Source organism: Macaca thibetana, chromosome 17 (genome assembly GCF_024542745.1).
Source record: "Macaca thibetana thibetana isolate TM-01 chromosome 17, ASM2454274v1, whole genome shotgun sequence".
In the NCBI taxonomy this organism is placed as follows: domain Eukaryota; kingdom Metazoa; phylum Chordata; class Mammalia; order Primates; family Cercopithecidae; genus Macaca; species Macaca thibetana.
The window spans coordinates 92,397,418-92,415,658 of record NC_065594.1 but is presented as its reverse complement, the minus strand read 5'-3'; the positions used below and the strand labels follow the sequence as shown (position 1 = coordinate 92,415,658).

At 54.8% G+C, this 18,241-nt stretch overlaps 1 protein-coding gene across 6 annotated transcripts in view; it reads right to left on the bottom strand.

Moving 5' to 3' along the window:
• MCF2L (MCF.2 cell line derived transforming sequence like) overlaps nucleotides 1-18,241 on the bottom strand; it is a 205,328-nt gene that overhangs the window by 37,859 nt on the left and 149,228 nt on the right. For 4 of the 6 annotated variants that reach the window (XM_050766970.1, XM_050766971.1, XM_050766975.1 and 1 more), the window contains 2 exons: nucleotides 14,308-14,398; nucleotides 18-137 (listed from right to left, as the gene is read on the bottom strand). In XM_050766970.1, the coding sequence (XP_050622927.1) occupies nucleotides 18-137; nucleotides 14,308-14,398 (211 nt within the window). Of the gene's footprint in view, nucleotides 1-17; nucleotides 138-14,307; nucleotides 14,399-14,778; nucleotides 15,689-18,241 lie in introns of those variants that run through there. The other 2 variants (XM_050766973.1, XM_050766974.1) reach the window with 1 other exon arrangement.

The following is an 18,241-nucleotide window of genomic DNA, read 5'->3' as shown; positions in this document are numbered from 1 at the left end:
AGGGGGGCGGAACTTACCGGCACCTTCATCTTAAAGTCATCTCTATTGAATTTGAAAGCGATGTCGGAGAGAGTCCTTTGGAAAAAACCCGTCGGGCGAAGCACAAGGACGAGCTGCAGGTTTGCCGGGAAAGATGCCTGCGAGAGAGGGCGAGAGACAAGAGCCTGCAGCGCGCTCTGCGGACAGCGGCCCCCCTTGCGCGGTGCCTGCACACTGGGCTGACCGGGGAGGCACAGTTCGTGGGCCAGACATCCTCAAAGCGGCAGGTTTACACCGAGAAAAACATGGTAGAGATGCTGGCCTCTGTGAGAAGCATCACCCTTTTCCAAAAGAAAAGAAAAGCCGCATGCCTTGGTAGAACGTTATGCTGCTTACACATGGAAAAGTCAAAAGCTTACAACAGTTATTAGGGGCTGAACTGTGTCCCCCCCAAGTTATCATGTTGAAGCCTAACTCCCAGTGCCTCCGAATGTGACCTTGGTTGGTGACGGGGTCTTTACAGAGGTAACCAAGAGAAAACGAGGTCATTAGGGCGGGCCCTGATCCCAGCACGGCGTGGAGAGCCCCCAGAGAAGATGCTGGTGGAGGTCGGGGCAGTGCTTCCACACCCAGGGACACCCGGGAAGCAGCCAGGCCAGAAGCTGGAGAGAGGCCTGGGGCAGAGAGATGTTCCCTGTAGCCTCTAGCCTCGTAGCTCAGAAGGAGCTGGCCCGGCCACACCTGAGCTCAGATCCCGCCTCCAGGGCTGGGAGGGAACGCGCTTCTGTGCCTCCAGCGGCCAGTCTGTGGTTACTTTGTTACAAGGCCCCAGGAAACCAAGACACTTGTCAAATTTTATAAAAGCCACATAGACACATATGTGTGTTACCTACAAAAATAAAAATAATCTTGGGTCCTGGTGCATACACACGGCCTTGGACACAGTTACATGAATTTATGTGGAAACCGGCTCTGCCTCCTACAAAGCGTGGGACCTTGGGCAGGTCACTCCACTTCTCTGTGTCTCAGCTTCTCCATTGGGAAAGTGGGGAGAGCGGCAGTGCCTACTCGTGACACCCTTTCGAAGATGAAATGGACCAAGGCATGCGTGGCGTTCAGTGGGCGCCTGCACCAAGGAAGCGCTCAAAAGCCACGATGATAGACGTGCAGTGACAGCTGCTCTTGACGCCAAGTTAAGTTCAGATGCTGAAATCCAGGGAGACCCCATCACCAAAAAAGAAATTGTGAAGAAACTGAGTTTGATTTCTGGATAACTAAGTTAAATGCACCTAAAATACGACATATAGAAAAGAATGGCATTGCCCTAAAGCCCGAAAGGAATATAGCAGCAAGGACTGGAGGAGGAGTGACTGCCTCATCAGGATGTCCTGACTGGGCACTGCCCCGGCCACACTCAAATGTCCAGGCTGGTCTAGCAAGGACGATAAGAAGAGGGCCCTGAGGTCAGGAAGCTGGGGAGGGTCTGAAGTCAGGAGACGCGTGGGGTGTGGGTCAAGGCTGGGCCCTGCGGCCACGCTGGCTGCAGGGACACCTGGGTTCATCTCTACTGCTGACAACATGGTCTCAGGCGGGAATTCTAGATTGCGCACCCCAAGTACCAACCCAGCTCTGGGATTACAACATAAGCAGCTGGGACCTCACTCAGGATTATACAGTGCCTTTTCCACAGTTGTGGGATCCTAGACCTTGACAAGTCTGTCCTCAGCACCCAAACTCTCAGCACCCACACACTCAGCACCCAAACAGCGTCAAAACACTCAGCACCCAAACACTCAGCACCCAAACATTCAGCGCCCAAATACCCAGCGCCCAAACACACAGCACCTAAACACTCAGCACCCACTCAGTGCCCAAACACTCAGCACCCACTCAGCACCCACACAGTGCCCACTCAGCACCCAAACACACAGCACCTAAACACTTAGCACCCAAACACTCAGCGCCCATTCAGCACCCAAACAGGGCCAAGACACTCAGCACCCAAACACTCAGCACCCAAACACTCAGAGCCCAAACACACAGCACCTAAACACTCAGCACCCACTCAGTGCCCAAACACTCAGCACCCACTCAGCACCCACACAGTGCCCACTCAGCACCCAAACACACAGCACCTAAACACTTAGCACCCACTCAGCGCCCATTCAGCACCCAAACAGGGCCAAGACACTCAGCACCCAAACACTCAGAGCCCAAACACTCAGCACCCAAATACCCAGCACCCAGTAACACAGCACCCAAACACACAGCACCCAAACACACAGCACCTAAACCACAACCCAAACACTCAGCACCTAAACACTCAGCACCCACTCAGTGCCCACTCAGAACCCACTCAGCGCCCATACAGCACCCACTCAGTGCCCACCCAGCACCTAAACACACAGCACCCAAACACTCAGTGCCCACCCAGCACCTAAACACACAGCACCCAAACACTCCGTGCCCACCCAGCACCCACTCAGCACCTAAACACTTAGCACCCAAAAAGCGCCCATTCAGCACCCAAACACCCAAACACTCAGCACCCAAACACTCAGTACTCACTCAGCCACTCAGCGAGCCCAAAACACTAAACACACCCAGCACAGCCACAGCACCCAAACACACAGCACCTAAACACTCAGCACCCACTCAGTGCCCACTCAGAACCCACTCAGCGCCCATACAGCACCCAAACACTCAGCGCCCACTCAGTGCCCACCCAGCACCTAAACACTCAGTGCCCACCCAGCACCTAAACACACAGCACCCAAAACACTCAGCACCCACTCAGTACCCAAACACACAGCACCCAAACACTCAGCACCCAAACACCCACTCAGCACCCAAACACTCAGCACCCAAAACACACACTACACAGTGCCCAAACACTCCAAACACTCAGCACCAAAAACACTTCAGTGCCCAAACCCACAGCACCTAAACAATGCTGAAACAGTCAGCACCCACTCAGTGCCGAAACACTCAATACCCAAACACTCAGCACCCAAACACTTAGCACCCAAACACTCAGCACCCAAACACACAGCACCTAAACACTCAGCACCCAAACACACAGCACCTAAACACTCAGCACCCAAACACTCGGTGCTGAAACACTCAGCACCCAAACATGAACCATGAGCTGCATTTCAGGTCACCTGACTGCCTCGTAGGAATTAAAACCAGAGATGTGCCCCCGCACCATATGCATAAACTGAGGGCTCAGTCATTGGGCTGCTGCCCTCCCTGTCCAGGGTAGGTGGACAATGTCCTGTCGCTGGCTGGACACTGCACACCTTTCCCACAGGGCCCCTCCCATGGAGACCTCTGCTTCATCTGCATTGCGTGGGGAGGGCAGGGACCACAGCCCTCAGTGGCCGGCACACTCGGCAGGTGCTCTGTGGGTGTCTGCTGTGGAGTGGATGAGGGAGGGGAGGCTGATGGCTCTTGGGGGACCGTCCTGCCTCCGTTGCCCTCCACACCCATTCCCTCCACCTGCGGCCCTCAGGGAAGTGCTCTGGAGGGGCCCTGCATCTGAGCCCTCTCTGCCCCACTGTTTCACACGACGCCTGGATGTAGACTAAGGCCACAGCCGTTCACCTTCTGCAGGGCGCACGCGTGGGTGAGATGCTGTGACGGACAGGCTGAATTACAAGCAGGGAATCGTGAGCTGAGCATCTGTGGGGAGCGTGATCCTGGTGGACGGGATGCCTGGGCAGCTCTCCTTCGAGAAGCAAGCCCCAAAGAGTGGGATGCCCCAGGGCAGGTTCTGTGTCTCCACAACGAGCAGACTGGAAATCCTTCACACTACTGTGAAATTGGCCACGACTACTTAAGGAAAACCACTGTTTTTCTGGAGGTGCAATGAATCATGCTCTTCCACATTTCACTGTCACTTTTATCACCTGGATCTTTAAGGACAGGCTGAGAGCCTGAAGCTCGGAGATGAAGCTGGGTGTGTGGCGGAGGGGCCACGTCTCCAGCAGGTGCAGCTCATTTGCCCCTAAAGCCTCTGGGAGTGAAGCGCACCCCGGCAGCAAGGCTGGCTCCTGGAGGCTCTGCCAACATTAAACACGACCCCCTCTTCCTTGGCTCAGTTTTAGTGTTTCGTATTTTAAGTTATTGGATCATTATATTAAATAGAATAAATTGGAAGATCCTAGCTGAGTGAGAAGGTGCTAATGATGTACACAAACACATACTCTGAATAAATATAATAGCAAATTAAATTTTCTCTAAATTGGAGCTGACCATTTGTATTAAAAGCTGGAGAAAGGTCTAAAATAAAAACTTTATTTTAAAAGATGGGGGTAAGTATAAATGGTAACTGGATGAAGAATTTGGGATGGAGGCTGTCAGGTCAAGTCTTTTTGTAAATTACTCAACAATAAAGTAATCCTAAGAGTGTAATAAGTTTCTATGTAATATGAAAACAATATTGCTTTTTCTGGGCTGACCTGGATGAACTTAGGAACAGATATGTGTGATGACCACAGCATTGTAGTCTGGAGATAGAAAAAGAGTTCGCTGGTTTCTGAGTTAATATTCTTAGAGACTCACAAAATAATCAATGCATATATTTACCAATGCAGCTAAGGCCCACAGGACACACTGGGAACTCTGTAGAACTGGGTACTTTGGGGAACTCTGTTTGAAAAACCCTCCCCAAGTTCAAATCACCTTCCTTAAGGTCTGCTCCAAGCCACACTTATCCAGCTTGACATTATATATTTAATTTCAGAGCAGCTGAAACCTCGCCAATTACACTTGTCTGACAGCAGCCAAAAAGCAAACACAAGTTTACATAAAAATATGCATTTGAAAGTCTGTTTGTGTCTCAGCATTAACAGATGAAGAAAACTTTGGAGCCGGAATCAGAGATGCTGGACCGGGTGAGGAAAGCAATGGGTGTGGACCCCGTTCCCGTGGACGTTCGGATGTGAGTGCTCGGGATGGCTGCTGCTGTGTGCGTGAGGCCATCGCTCCTAAGACCAATTCTAAACCACAGCGCGGCCGTTTGGAGACTGGTCCCCTAGCAAATGCTCCTCTAGAAAGCCTGGGAGAAAACACAGGGAGAATCTGCACACACACTTCCAACCGCACTCCCACTCCAGAATGTACAATAGTCTCCATGAATTTCACAGGAAGCAGATCTGGAGAACAGGCATACATTCCGGATCCTGAGATTGGACTCAATGACATTTGGGCGGGGACTACTATGAAAACAGGACAGTCTGTTGATTGATTGATGGGAGGGAGCTCGCCGTCTCTCCCACACTCACCCCACAGCTCAAGCCAACCCCCAGAACCTCCCCCCGGCTTCTCAGCAGACGCTAGCAAAATTCTGCCAAGGTTCTGCCCAGCGTTGGTTGCATCTCACGGATTCGGAGCCATGTGAACCGAGCTCACATCAAGAGCTGAGGAGTATTCAGTTGTTTTTCTGGTCAACTTGTTAACTGGTCAGTTGTTTTTCTGGTCCCTAAGGACCAGGACCCTGAAGAGGCGTGCATGTTTACTTTGCAATCAGTGCAAAACCTCACCCTGCAGAGGTGGAGAGTAGAGGAAAGATCACTGGAGACACAGCTGCAGGGACACAGGAGGTGATGGAGTAAGAAATGGAGGGAGGCTCCCAGGCAGGTGTGGATGCAGACGCCAGGCACCTGCCACTCCCCTCGAAAACACAGCCCTGTGGCAACCACCACGGAACCACCCATTCAGGCAGAAACGGTCAGTGGACACCTCAGCCACGGGACCTTCGCCCTGTCCTGAGCATCACCACACACCACCCACTGATGACCAAGAGGAGAGGCACCTTCTCCTGGGGAAATTCGGACGCCTCCTTGGCCGTCTGAGCACACAAGACCACCCCAATCGCGGGACACATGGACATCCTGGGCCTCCACGGGCTGCCCCAGAAGCTCACCCACCAGGATTCCCACCCCAAAGGACCATGTGGAACCTAATTACAAGGAAACCAGATGAAAGGATATACAAAGCAACTGGCTTCAACCCTTTGCAAATCTCAATCTCATAAAAGACAGAAAGGAAACAAAACCCAACAACTGGGTAGATTAGAGACGACCGAGAAGGGTGGACAGCCGACGTGGACGTCCTTCACTGGACCTGGATTTATTAGAGACGACCGAGAAGGGTGGACAGCCGACGTGGACGTCCTTCACTGGACCTGGATTTATTAGAGACGACCGAGAAGGGTGGACAGCCGACGTGGACGTCCTTCACTGGACCTGGATTTATTAGAGACGACTGAGAAGGGTGGATAGCCAACGTGGACCTGGATTTTAACAAAATATAGGAAGGACATGACAGGGCATGTGGAAAAAGCCCCACGTGTGGGTGACCAGAGCGTAGTGTTGCCGCAATGCTGACCCGCCTGTGGTTACATGGCCTGTGGTTACGTGGCCCATGGTTACATGGCCTGTGGTCACGTGGGGGGTGGCTCCTCTCAGGAGACACCATGTCAGCAATCCGGGTGGAACAGACGCAATGGCAGAGCCAGCTCTCACCAGCAAAACGTGTGTGTGTCTGTGTTTATGTGATGTGTGTATATGTGTGTATGTGTGTGTGTGTGATGTGTGTCTCTGTGTCTGTGTGATGTATGTTTCTGGGTGTATGTGTGTGTCTGTGATGTGTGTGTGTTTATGTGATGTATATGTATATATATGTGTCTGTGTGTGTTCTATGTGATGTGTTTTGTGTCTGTGATGTCTGTGTGATGTGCGTCCGTCTGTGTCTATGTCTGTGTGTGATGTGTCTGTGTGTTTCTATACACACACACACACACCAACGGGTACTTTGTTAATGACCACAGCTGAGGATTGTTCACTGTGAGACTCCAGAGTTTTCTGTAGGTCTGAAATTTTTCTGAACTGAGAGTTGAGAGGAAGAAGACACGTGGCTGCTGCAGCTCATGGCTCTTCCCCTCCATGCGTGGGGCAGCGGCATCTCCCCCCCTTCCTGATCCAACCTTCACTCAAACGCCTGAGCCACCAGAATGCAGGGCTCTGACTCCGTGCCATGAGTTCTAAGCTGAAAAAATAAACCAGGCAAATACTGTCGCTCCAGGCATCAAGGGTAGTGAAGAGCAGGACTGGAGAAGCCTCAGCAACCAGTCCCTGGCCCCTCACCGGCAAGGCCTGGCTCTGGGTCATCAGTCAGGGAAGCCGGCGTGACCTGCAGGGTCCACGGCCCCACACGGAGCCTCACGAGGCACCTGGTCCCAGGGAGCCCAGGCAGGATCCTTCCTCTTCTCTGGGAGAAAAAGCCGCTGAGTGAGCCTGGGTCTCAGAGCTCTTTTTCTCTGTTTTTATCTTTTTTAAAAAAAATGTTTCTACATTTAACTGACAAATCATGATGGTATCTACTTATGGGGCACCCAGTGATGTTTTGCTACAGGTATCCTCAGTGGAGTGATTAAATCAAGCCAATTAACCGATCCGTCACCTCACCCACTCACCATTTTTCTGTGCTGAGGACATTTAAAATAGATTCTTTCAGCAATTCTGAAATAAACATTTGGTGTGGTTGGAATGTGCGTCCCTATGAAACTTCGAGACTCATGGCAGCTTTGAGAGGTAGTACCTTTCAGAGGTGACTGGGTCAGGACAGCCCCACCCTCATGAATAGATTCACCCATTCATGGATTCACGGATTAATGGGCTGTCGTGGGGGTGGGTGGGGGCCTGGTGGCTTTATAAGCAGGGGAGGCAGCCCCGCACTGGCTCCCTCTCCCCTCGCCAGGTGAGGCCCTGCACCGCGTCGGGACCCACCAGCAAGAGGGATCTCACCAGATGTGGCCCTCAACTGTAAGGCGTGAGTTCTTTTTCGTTGTGAAGTGCCCAGTTCCAGATGCCCTGACATGTAAGCAGCAGACCTGGACTAAGACAACCTCGTTATTAACTGCATCGCCTCGGAGGTCTTTAGAGAGAGCAGCAGTGTGGCTCGTGCTGCCATTACTGGACCCTTGGATTCCACATTCCGGAAATACACAGTGAAGAAGGGCTGGGGGCCTCTGGATCTCCCACCCTTGCTAGATATCTCAAGCCTGTTAAATCCTCGCGTAGGTGAGAGGAGCGAACCTTCGGATGAAGGACAGTCGCTCTCAGCATCATGGAAGCCTCACGGGCTGCCTACCCCTGCAATACTCTGCATGAACCTGCACCACCCACCACCACGGCCCTGGGTCCCCCGGAGCAGGGAGAGAGCTCGGGTTTCAGAGACAGAAAGGCCCAGGCCACCCCCAGGGCCGCCCCACCCCATCGGCCGGTTCCCTACTGCCCCAAAGCCCAGCTCCTCCACCTATAATCGGGGGTTGATGAACGCGCAGCGTGCACCGAATGCATTCGCCACAGCAGCTGGTGCGTAGGAGACACCCCACAGGTCCTGGTCTCCTTCCATCCACCGCGGCGGGACTGTGCTCACTGGGGCAGGTGCTTGCTGCACTCAGCAGCTATGTTCGGAGAAAGCTCAGCCACACTGGGAAGAGCTGGGTCCCCCACACCCCCGAGTAGCCACGGTTATGTAGCGTGCATTTCAGTTCCCTGCCCTGGGGGACGGTCTCGCCTCTTCAGAGAGGGGCACACAGACCTGGTCCTCTCTCCCTCGACAGCCAGCGCTCTAGCCCCTGACCCCAGGGCTGCTTTGTGTTCCCAGGGGAAGCTCCTCGCCCGCTCCATCTGGACAACTCCTCCTCCCGTCAGGTTCTCATCAAGCATCACCTCCGCCGGGAAGTCCTCCTGGAGTTAGCACCGCTCCCACCGCCCCCCACCCCGTCCCCGCCTCCACTGCCCCCACCGCCACCGCCCCCACGGTCAGCTCCTCCGCGAAGCCCCAGAAGCTGGCAGAGGAGAGGAATCCGGTCGCAAGGCCGCATACAATCGTACTTTGCCAACGTGAAAAATCTGCTGGACAACCTGGAAGTCCAAGGTCCCTCAGACACCTCGTTTTCTACCTTTCCTGCACACACAGAAATGCACCGGTGTTACAGGAAAAACAGTTCTGGCCCCATGTAGTCTAAAAATCAGATTCACTTTCTCCAGCCACCACTTGAGGATCTAGATTTAGTCTGATTTAGGCTATAGCTCTAAACATGTATACACTCTATTACAAAACCCCAAAATGTGAGCACACACACTCACACACACACTCACACCAGCACACACACACACGCACACCAGCACACACACACACACACACTGGCACACACACACTCACACACCAGCACACACACGCACACACTCACACCAGCACACACATACACGCACACTCACACGCACACACATGCACACTCACACACATCACACTCACACACACGCACACACATGGTACAGTGGAAGAGGGTTAGATTTTGCAACAGCATTTTACAAAAGATGCTTCTATATTGAGGACCGAACAACTAAGGGAGAAGAGATGTGTGAGTTCTCGGAGGAGGGTCTCGTCCTTCTGCTGTTGTTGGGTGCTGGAGACCCCGCGTGGGTAGCGGTGAACATATCCTGCTCCCACACGCCCTCAGCCTCACACAGGCCTTGCTCTGGATGGAGGCACGGGGAGCCTGGTTTTAGGAACACTGGATTTTGGCTCTTCCAATGTCTTATTTTTCTATTCCAAGCCATGCTGAAGGCATCCAAAAAAGAAAAAAGAACACCCCAAATTAGGGAAAGCTCAGCTCTTAAGACAGCACATATGGTGGCTAAAAATAGCCCGGATCACGGCACATTATGTAAGTGCTGCGTCTCCCTTGGTGGCCAAGCGCTTGGAGGTAAAGTCTCTGCCACGGTCTTGCTTTGTGGCGCCCGCAGCACCGTGAGCTGGGCACCCTGGTGGGGTCAGGCAGCTGGAGCCTGTGTCTGTTTGGAAACCTGCTTGAGGGCTCGGCTGGCCTAGGCTGTTGCTAAGTGCTGGTTTTCCCAAAGCCACTTTAGGCGGAAGCCTAGGCCAGTCAAAGCTCGCCCGTTGAGGCCTGGAGCCCAGGGGGTGGTGTCCAAGTGCCTCCTGCAGGCACTACTTGGTGCACCCACGTCAGGTCAACTGCACCATCTCCAAAAAACTGAACCAAGATGCCCAAGGGGTCATCCCTGGTCTGCCCTCTCCAGGAACTGAGTGGCCCATGGACAGAGCCTGGGGCCTCCTCCCAGCCCCACCACCCACCCCTTCCCCACTGCAGAGACCCGTGTCTCTCCTGGTCTGCCCAGCACCTGGGCTTGGCCGGGTCCGCGGCTGCCCTGGCTCCCTTGCCCAGTGACCCTCCGAGTCTCAGTTCATGCACAACCAGCTCCTACGACAGTGCCATCACCGCCCACCCCCCAACCTCCTGCCTCCTTGGCCTTGTGGCCCACTTCTCCTTCATGAAACCACGGTTCTGAGCTCTGTGTCTGCTGGCCCATCCAACGTCCACCATCATTGTCTCCTGTTGGTTGCTCATGCCCCAAATCCTCCTGGAGGCGGCCCGGCTCTGGGCAGCAGGGGCCTGGGGACAGGAAGACGCCCTCTCCAGGGTCAGAGCCCAGGTGGATGGGGCCTGGCATGTGGGGCCTGACTGTGCCCCCTTCCCACAGCTCAGCCGCCCTCCCAGCTGCTCCCTGCCACCCCTGCCTGTGACCCCATCGTGATCCCCCTCAACTGTCCTCGCCCAGCTGGCGGTGAGCCTTGTTCATTTCCTCCCTCACATCCGTGATGCCTGGGCAGTGCCCGGGACAGAGAAAAGCCTCAGTACCTGCTGACCACACAAACAGAGTCTGTGTATTAATACAACTATAAATTTTCATACAAGAAAGACGGCGTTCAGAGAGAATTCTGGGTGATTTTGCTGGAAAATGCTGGCTTCTATTACTTCCAAACCAGTGTCAGTGAACTCTGAGAATTAAAGGAAGGACAGAAAAAGTCGTATTTTTATGGTATAAGAATCAATGCAAAAATAAAAACTCAAACACTAAGCTGGCGGTGTGTGCCAGGTTGAGGCAGGGTCAGGAACGGGGATTGGCAGTGGTGAGGGGCAGAGGGGGGCCGTGGGGGTGCAAGGAGATGCCTCATCCCAAAGACTTAGGTGAAAACCAGCAGCTCAGGGACAGGCTGGCACCAAACAATGAAGGCTGTGGGCACTGGAGCAGTGATGATGTTCACAAGACAGAGCTTTCAAGATGAGTCAATCTGCTTCAGAAATTCATCCGATCACACACTCGGGGAGCGGAACAGGACACTCGCCAGCTGAAGATCAATGCCTAAATCACGGGTCTGCTGGGGGCTACTTCACTAGCCTGTAGGGTGACCTCGCAGAAATATTTTGCTTTTAGAAAATGATTTTTGTATTTCTTAAAAAGTAGCCTCGTATATGGGGAAGCTCTTGTCACCTAACCCAGGAGTGACTGATTTATCTGAGAGACACACGTGGTAATGCGTGAGCAGAGGGCTGGGGCACACGTAGTGAGGTGTGAACAGAGGGGCCAGAGCACACGTAGTGAGGTGTGAGCAGAGACGCTGGGGCACACGTAGTGAGGTGTGAGCAGAGGGGCTGGGGCACACGTAGTGAGGTGTGAGCAGAGGGGCCAGGGCACATGTAGTGAGGTATGAACAGAGACGCTGGGGCACACGTAGTGAGGTGTGAGCAGAGGGGCCGGGGCACACGTTGTGAGGTGTGAGCAGAGACGCTGGGGCACACGTAGTGAGGTGTGAGCAGAGGGGCCGGGGCACATGTAGTGAGGTATGAACAGAGACGCTGGGGCACACGTAGTGAGGTGTGAGCCGAGGGGCCGGGGCCCACGTAGTGAGGTGTGAGCAGAGACGCTGGGGCACACGTAGTGAGGCGTGGCCTCTGAGAGGAAGGAGCAGAGTCGGAGTCCAGGCAAAGGGACGCTGGCTCGGGAGCCGTGTGAGGGACGGGCTGTGGCGGGTGTGCAAAGATGCAGGTGCCTGGACCCCATGGGCATGGAGGACACCCAGGTGCGTCCTGACACCTGCAAGTGCTCTGGCAGGGAGGCTGACTCCTACCACCCACGTCTTGCTAAGAGTCATCCCAATGGTTTATATCAGTGGCAGATAAGTGTGAAAGATGTGGCTGTAACGGTGTTACCTGTTTTTTAAACGATGGCGTACTTGCTGGGAACACTGTGGGACCTGCCCAGGACTGATGTGTGCTTCCCAAGAGTATCTGTTGTCCGTCCATGTGTGTCTGACCCCGTGGGTTCTTATGATTTAATTTTTAGAATTGCCTATGACTTCATGTGCACTCATTTAAAATGTACAATAACGAAAGGGACACGTTGCTATTAGCTGGTGATGGCTCATCTAAAGAACTTTCTACATTTCTGGGGATGCTTGACATGGATGGGACTTTTGTCCCCTCCAAATCTCATGTTGAAATGTGATTCCCGGTGCTGGAGGTGGGGCCTGGCAGGAGGTGATTAAGTCATGGGGGTGACCCCTCATGAATGGCTCGGCGCCATCCCCCTGGTGACGGGTGAGTTCTCGCTCAGTAAATTCACTCGAGATCTGGCTGTTCAAAAGTCTGGGACCTCCCCCTTCTCTCTTGCTCCCTCCTTCACCACGTGATGCCGGCTCCCCGCTGCCTTCCGCCACGACTAGAAGCTCCCTGAGGCCGCCCCAGAAGCTGAGAAGATGCAGGTGCTAAGTCTGTGCAGTCTGCAGAACTGTGAGCCAATTACACCTCTTTCTTCATCAATTACCCAGCTCAAGTATGTCTTTAGAGTGATGCAAAAGCAAACGAATGCAGTGTTAAAACAAAGGAAGACTGATTCCATACACGTCTACTTTTTTGGAAGCATCCTGAAGTGTTTAGAATTATTTCAGATAACGATGCCATAGGCGGTGTGTGCCAGCTTGAGGCAGGGTCAGGAACGGGGATCAGCCACGGTGAGGGGCAGAGGGGGGCCGTGCGGGTACAAGGAGATGCCTCATCCAAAGACTCAGGTGAGAACCAGTGGCTCAGCGACAGGCTTGCACCAAAATGATGAAGGTTGTGGGCATCGGAGCAGATATGGGGCCTCTAATTCTTGTAAAAGATGAAGGAAGGAGGCAATGTGCAGGCAAAGGAATGACTTCTTTCACTATACCCAGAACCTTGGCGCAGCAGCCAGCAGCCACCGAGAGGCCGGGGAACCCAAAGACGGTCTGAACGCAGGGCCGAGGAGAGGCCAGGAGAATCTGACTTCACTGGGGTTTGGTGCTGGGGAATGCTTGGAGCAGCTGTGCCACCACAGCTGAGGACCCAGGGTCCCAGAGCCTGGGAGGGACGGGCCGTGGCGGGCGTGCGAAGATGCCGGTGCCGGACCCAGGCTCTGGGTCACCTCCTGGAAGACAGGCAGACTTTTTTGGTCCTTCGGCTGCAACGAAACTTGGACTGACAGGCACGGAGAGCGAGCGTGGGTGAGGAATGCTCCACGCCGGGGTCGTGCATACGGGTGGGAGCTACCGACAAAAATAAGATTTGGGGGGCTTCTGCTGACTTAATCTCTTCCCTCTTAAATGATTACTCTGGGTTAAAACCAACAGCAAACCCGGCTCCTCTTCTGCTGTGGAAGGCAGCACGCAGAATCTGCAAACAGACTCTCGGACGCCAAGGGAAAGTCCTTGGAAAGGAGGGTGGCTACGTGCGAGGCTGGGTTACTGGGGAAGGGAGGCGGTGGCGGCCCATTCAGTGTTGCAGCTAAAGATAGATGGCCCGATTTAGAAACGAGAAAATCACTTAGAAAAGCTCTGCAGTACCACTTCAGACTTCCGGCCCGGAGCGTCTCTGCACACAGCCCCCTTCCGGCCCGGAGCGTCTCTGCACACAGCCCCCTTCCGGCCCGGAGCGTCTCTGCACACAGCCCCCTTCCGCCCGGAGCGTCTCTGCACACAGCCCCCTTCCGGCCCGGAGCGTCTCTGCACACAGCCCCCTTCCGGCCCGGAGCGTCTCTGCACACAGCCCCCTTCCGGCCCGGAGCGTCTCTGCACACAGCCCCCTTCCTGCCTGGTCAGTACTGCTGTGCTTTGTGTAAGAGGGAGGGTGTACTCATCCCGAGCATCTCAGACTCGGTGTTCGGAAGCACATGGACCGCCCTGTCCGGGGAAATTGTTTTCAAGTCACACGAGGCTCCCTGAGAGCTCCCCCGTCTGGGAAAACACACACAGGCACCAGCACCTCGGGAGCTCAAGCAGGGGAGCCTTGGCGCCAGCCTCCCCGCACCGGGACTGGGCTCTGCTCCACTCAGCACAAAGCAGGAACTGCGGCAGACGCAGAGGAAGAGCACCATGCGGTCACCCAGCCCAGGGAGGGGCCGGGCGCGGGGCAGAGCCCCGGGAAGCACTTACTGCGATGCGCAGGACGGACGCCTTCACGGAGGTCCATTTGTCCCGCCGCCGGTCTATCACCAGGATGAATCCGATGCCAGCGTCCTGCAGGCTGCAGTGAGGAAGAGACGCTGCCGTTAACGTGTGCAGGTGGGAAGCCGGCTGCCCAGGAAAGCCCTCGGAAAACCTCCTGGGAGGGCGATCCCCCGTACTCATGATGCCATTTCTGCAACACCAGGCGAGAGGCACAGCACACGGGGGCCCCGGCAGCCCCATCCCCACAGTCCCAGAACCTCCTCATCTACGGAAGGGCACACCCTTCCGATGTGTTCTTATTTCTCAGCCTAACACCAACCACCTCGATTCACAGATTCAAGCAGAACCACCTCTCCCGAGCGCAGTCATTTGCTATTCCACACTAAGAACTGAGTCATTTTCCTTTCCTGGGTGACCAGCTGGCTAAACCCTCCAAGACAGTCTTATGGCGCATACATCACGCCGGTCCTGGCATCTGAGGTGCCCGTGCTGGTCCACGTTAAGGATTCGCTTGTGGTGGCATTGCTATGGTGCTGGGAGAAAATCTCCAAGACTTCTGAAGGTTCCCAAGCATCTGCTGGAAACGGGAGAGGAGGCAGCACTCCCTGCGACAGCCACATCTGTGACAGAGACCGCACTCGTGCGTTGTATAACGACAGCCTCCGTCCTCGGCTGAGCCTGGCGGCAGAAGCCTGAGTCACAGAGTAGGTGCGGAGAGCCCTCTTCCGCGGGCTCACTCTGCAGCCAAGCCAATTGCGTGATGCCAGCAGCTGCTACCACCAGCCAATCCACGGCAGAAACAATCACACGGGCACGCCTAAGGCAGGGGCTGGAATTGCTAATTTCCAAGTCTCTGAACATGTCTTGGGTTTACATGAAAATCAGGATTCTGCAGGACAGAGATAAATTATGCAGTCTGTGGGCGTGCTCTGCTCGCTGCGAGCATCATTAACAAGCCAGGGATTTATGTCGGATGTCTCAGATCCTTCTGATGCTCAAATTTAAAGACAGAAACAGCAACTCCCAAGACACGAAGGCGAGGCAGTGGCCCCCGAACGTGCGTGTGTGCTGTGTGCTGCTGCGTCTGTGTCCCTGTCTGCATCTGGCCGTGAAAAACGCCTCACGTGAGGGGTGATTTGATTCAATAATGGCAGAAACCTTCTGGGTGAGTGCACGAATAAACACTAGCTTTCATTCAAAGCAGCTTCTGCAGTGGGCACTAGGCCTGTGCACGAGCACGGGGAGTCAGCAACTCCATTTCACAGCTGTAGGGGCCACAGACAGAATTCGTTTTCTGATCTGGCTTAGTTCTTATAGAGCTAAGATTTTTTTAAAGTTATATTTTCAGCTGGGCATGGTGGTTCACGTCTGCAATCCCAGCACTTTGGGAGGCTAAGGTGGGTGGATTACTGGAGCCCAGGAGTTTGAGATCAGTCTGGCAACATGATGAGACCTTGTCTCTACGAAAATACAAAGATTGGCTGAGTGTGGTGGCATGTGCCTGTGGTCCCAGCTACTTGGGAGGCCGAGGTGGGAGGACTGCTTGGCCCAGGAGTTTGAGGCTGCAGTGAGCTGTGATGGTGCCACTGCACTCCAGCCTGGGCAACAGAGCAAGACTGTCTCAAAAAAAGAAAGAAAGTTATGTTTTCATATTTCCTTATTTACTTCTTGAGTCTGAGCACTTTGACGACGTTTTCTGAACCGTGAGACACAGTGGGAACTTCCGTGCAGACCTGCGTGCTCCCTTGGGGGAGGCACAGAGTGACAGATTATCCTCCAGGAACAGGTGCTACACGTGCCTTTTCCACAAAGGGACCTTGGATGCGCCAGGCCACAGAGGCAGAGCCCAGCTCCCCTCCCTCCTGACCCGTGTGTGCTCAGAGCTGCCTTTGGACTCCAAGCCAGGAAGCTGGTCCTGGAGCTCTCCGGGTCCCACTCCTCCTAGAGGGAAGGAGACGAGCCCAGAATGATTGATTTCCACTGAGCACATAATGCTCAGCCCAGCGAACCCAGTCAAGTGCTTCCAAGTCCTGAAGCGGGTGATGCTCGCGAGAAACACCCCACGCTGCCCACCTGCAGGGTTTGCTGAGGAGCCCCTGCCAAGGGCTGTGTGTTGGGCGGGAGGGGCTCACCGCCTCTGCGACACTGGTGGGCTCCACAAAGGCGTCACCCTGGACGGGTGGCTCAGCTGTGAACCATCTCTGCTTCCTTTTCTGTAAAAATGAGGGTCATCGTAGAATCCACCCCCAGGGGTTACCGTGAGAGTGAAATGAAGCCACTGAGTGTGCTGCAGCCCGCCACGCTGGCTGAGTGGCATCACTGTTTTGCAGAACAAAGCCTGACTCAGTTTCTCCCCTTTCCCCTGGAATAGAGCTCTGACTGGGGTGGAATCTCAGCCTCTGTGTCCGCCCATGAATGTCCCTGCTACTCCACAACAGGCCGGACCGGCAACGGGGACCACGACTGCCGTGTGAGAGCTGCTGGATGCAGAATGCACACCCCCAAGACTTCAGTGACCCAAACACATCCAGTTATAGCCAGGACGCACCCCCCAGACCCCTGTGACCCAAACACATCCAGTTATAGCCAGGACGCACCCCCAAGACTTCGGTGACCCAAACACATCCAGTTATAGCCAGGACGCACCCCCCCAGACCCCTGTGACCCAAACACATCCAGTTATAGCTAGGACGCACCCCACAGACCCGTGACCCAGACACATCCAGTTATAGCCAGGACGCACCCCGCAGACCCCTGTGACCCAGACACATCCAGTTACAGCCAGGACGCACCCCGCAGACCCCTGTGACCCAAACACATCCAGTTATAGCCAGGACGCACCCCCCAGACCCCTGTGACCCAAACATCCAGTTACAGCCATGGAGCTTCTGCCCCACAGGCAGCCAAGCTCCTGCCTCACTGCCCACAGTGCTCAGTGCCTCCCACATCTGGCTTCTCACGCCGTTAGGTGCGCGTCCGTCTCACACCAGGCAGGGCAGGCTGACGATGCAGCCACCAGAAAGGCACCATGTGCTCCCGTCGCCACTGGATGCCGCCCGGCCTGCCCGTGTGGGGCTTCCACTCACTCTACATTTAAATCTTTGGGTTACATTGTAACGGGAGCACCAGCATCACAAATAGGCATCTGTTTTCAATGAGAAACCAAAGTTACCAACAACGAAAACATTTTTTAGAAGTCAAAATTGCAAGTGAAATACAAGGTGTTGTAAATTTATTCGACTCAAAAAATGCATAGTAGAAAATCAGTTTCTCGATGAGAAGGACGGACTGGTTTCCAGGTGGCGTTAACGGGGCAGTCACCGTTGCTCAGCTGCAGAAGGTGTGGGGCCTGGGCAGGACGACAGCGCTGGTTCCTCCTGCCCCGGCCGTGCTCACCATCGTGGGTGCGGGCATAGGGCGTGTGCAAGAACGGGGTGTGGGCACAGGGCGTGTGCAGGAACGGGGTGCGGGCACAGGGCGTGCGTGGGAACGGGGTGCGGGCACCGGGTGTGCGCGGGAACGGGGTGCGGGCGGGAAGCATACGCTTCTTCAGGGAGAGGGACTTGTCCTCCAGGGCTGCTCTGGACCAAGCACTGTGCCAGCAGCCCCACAGCTATTCATCAGGCTCCAGCGACCGTCCCATGAGGCTGTGCCATGATCCTCTCCAGGCACAGAGAGCTTTAGTCACCTGCCCAAAGTCACACAGCTGTGAGCAGAGACAGGCGAATCTGGCTCAGAAACCACGTGTGCTGCCCCTAAGGCCACGTCCACCCTGGCGGCCTCCTAATGTTCCCACCAAGCAAGGACCCAACCCCAGATGCCCACACACCAGCACTCAGCCTCCTGCTCTGCGCAGCCTCTCGCCACGACCTTGCCCCCTACGTAGGACCCAGGTGGACACTCATCCACGCCCCCTCAG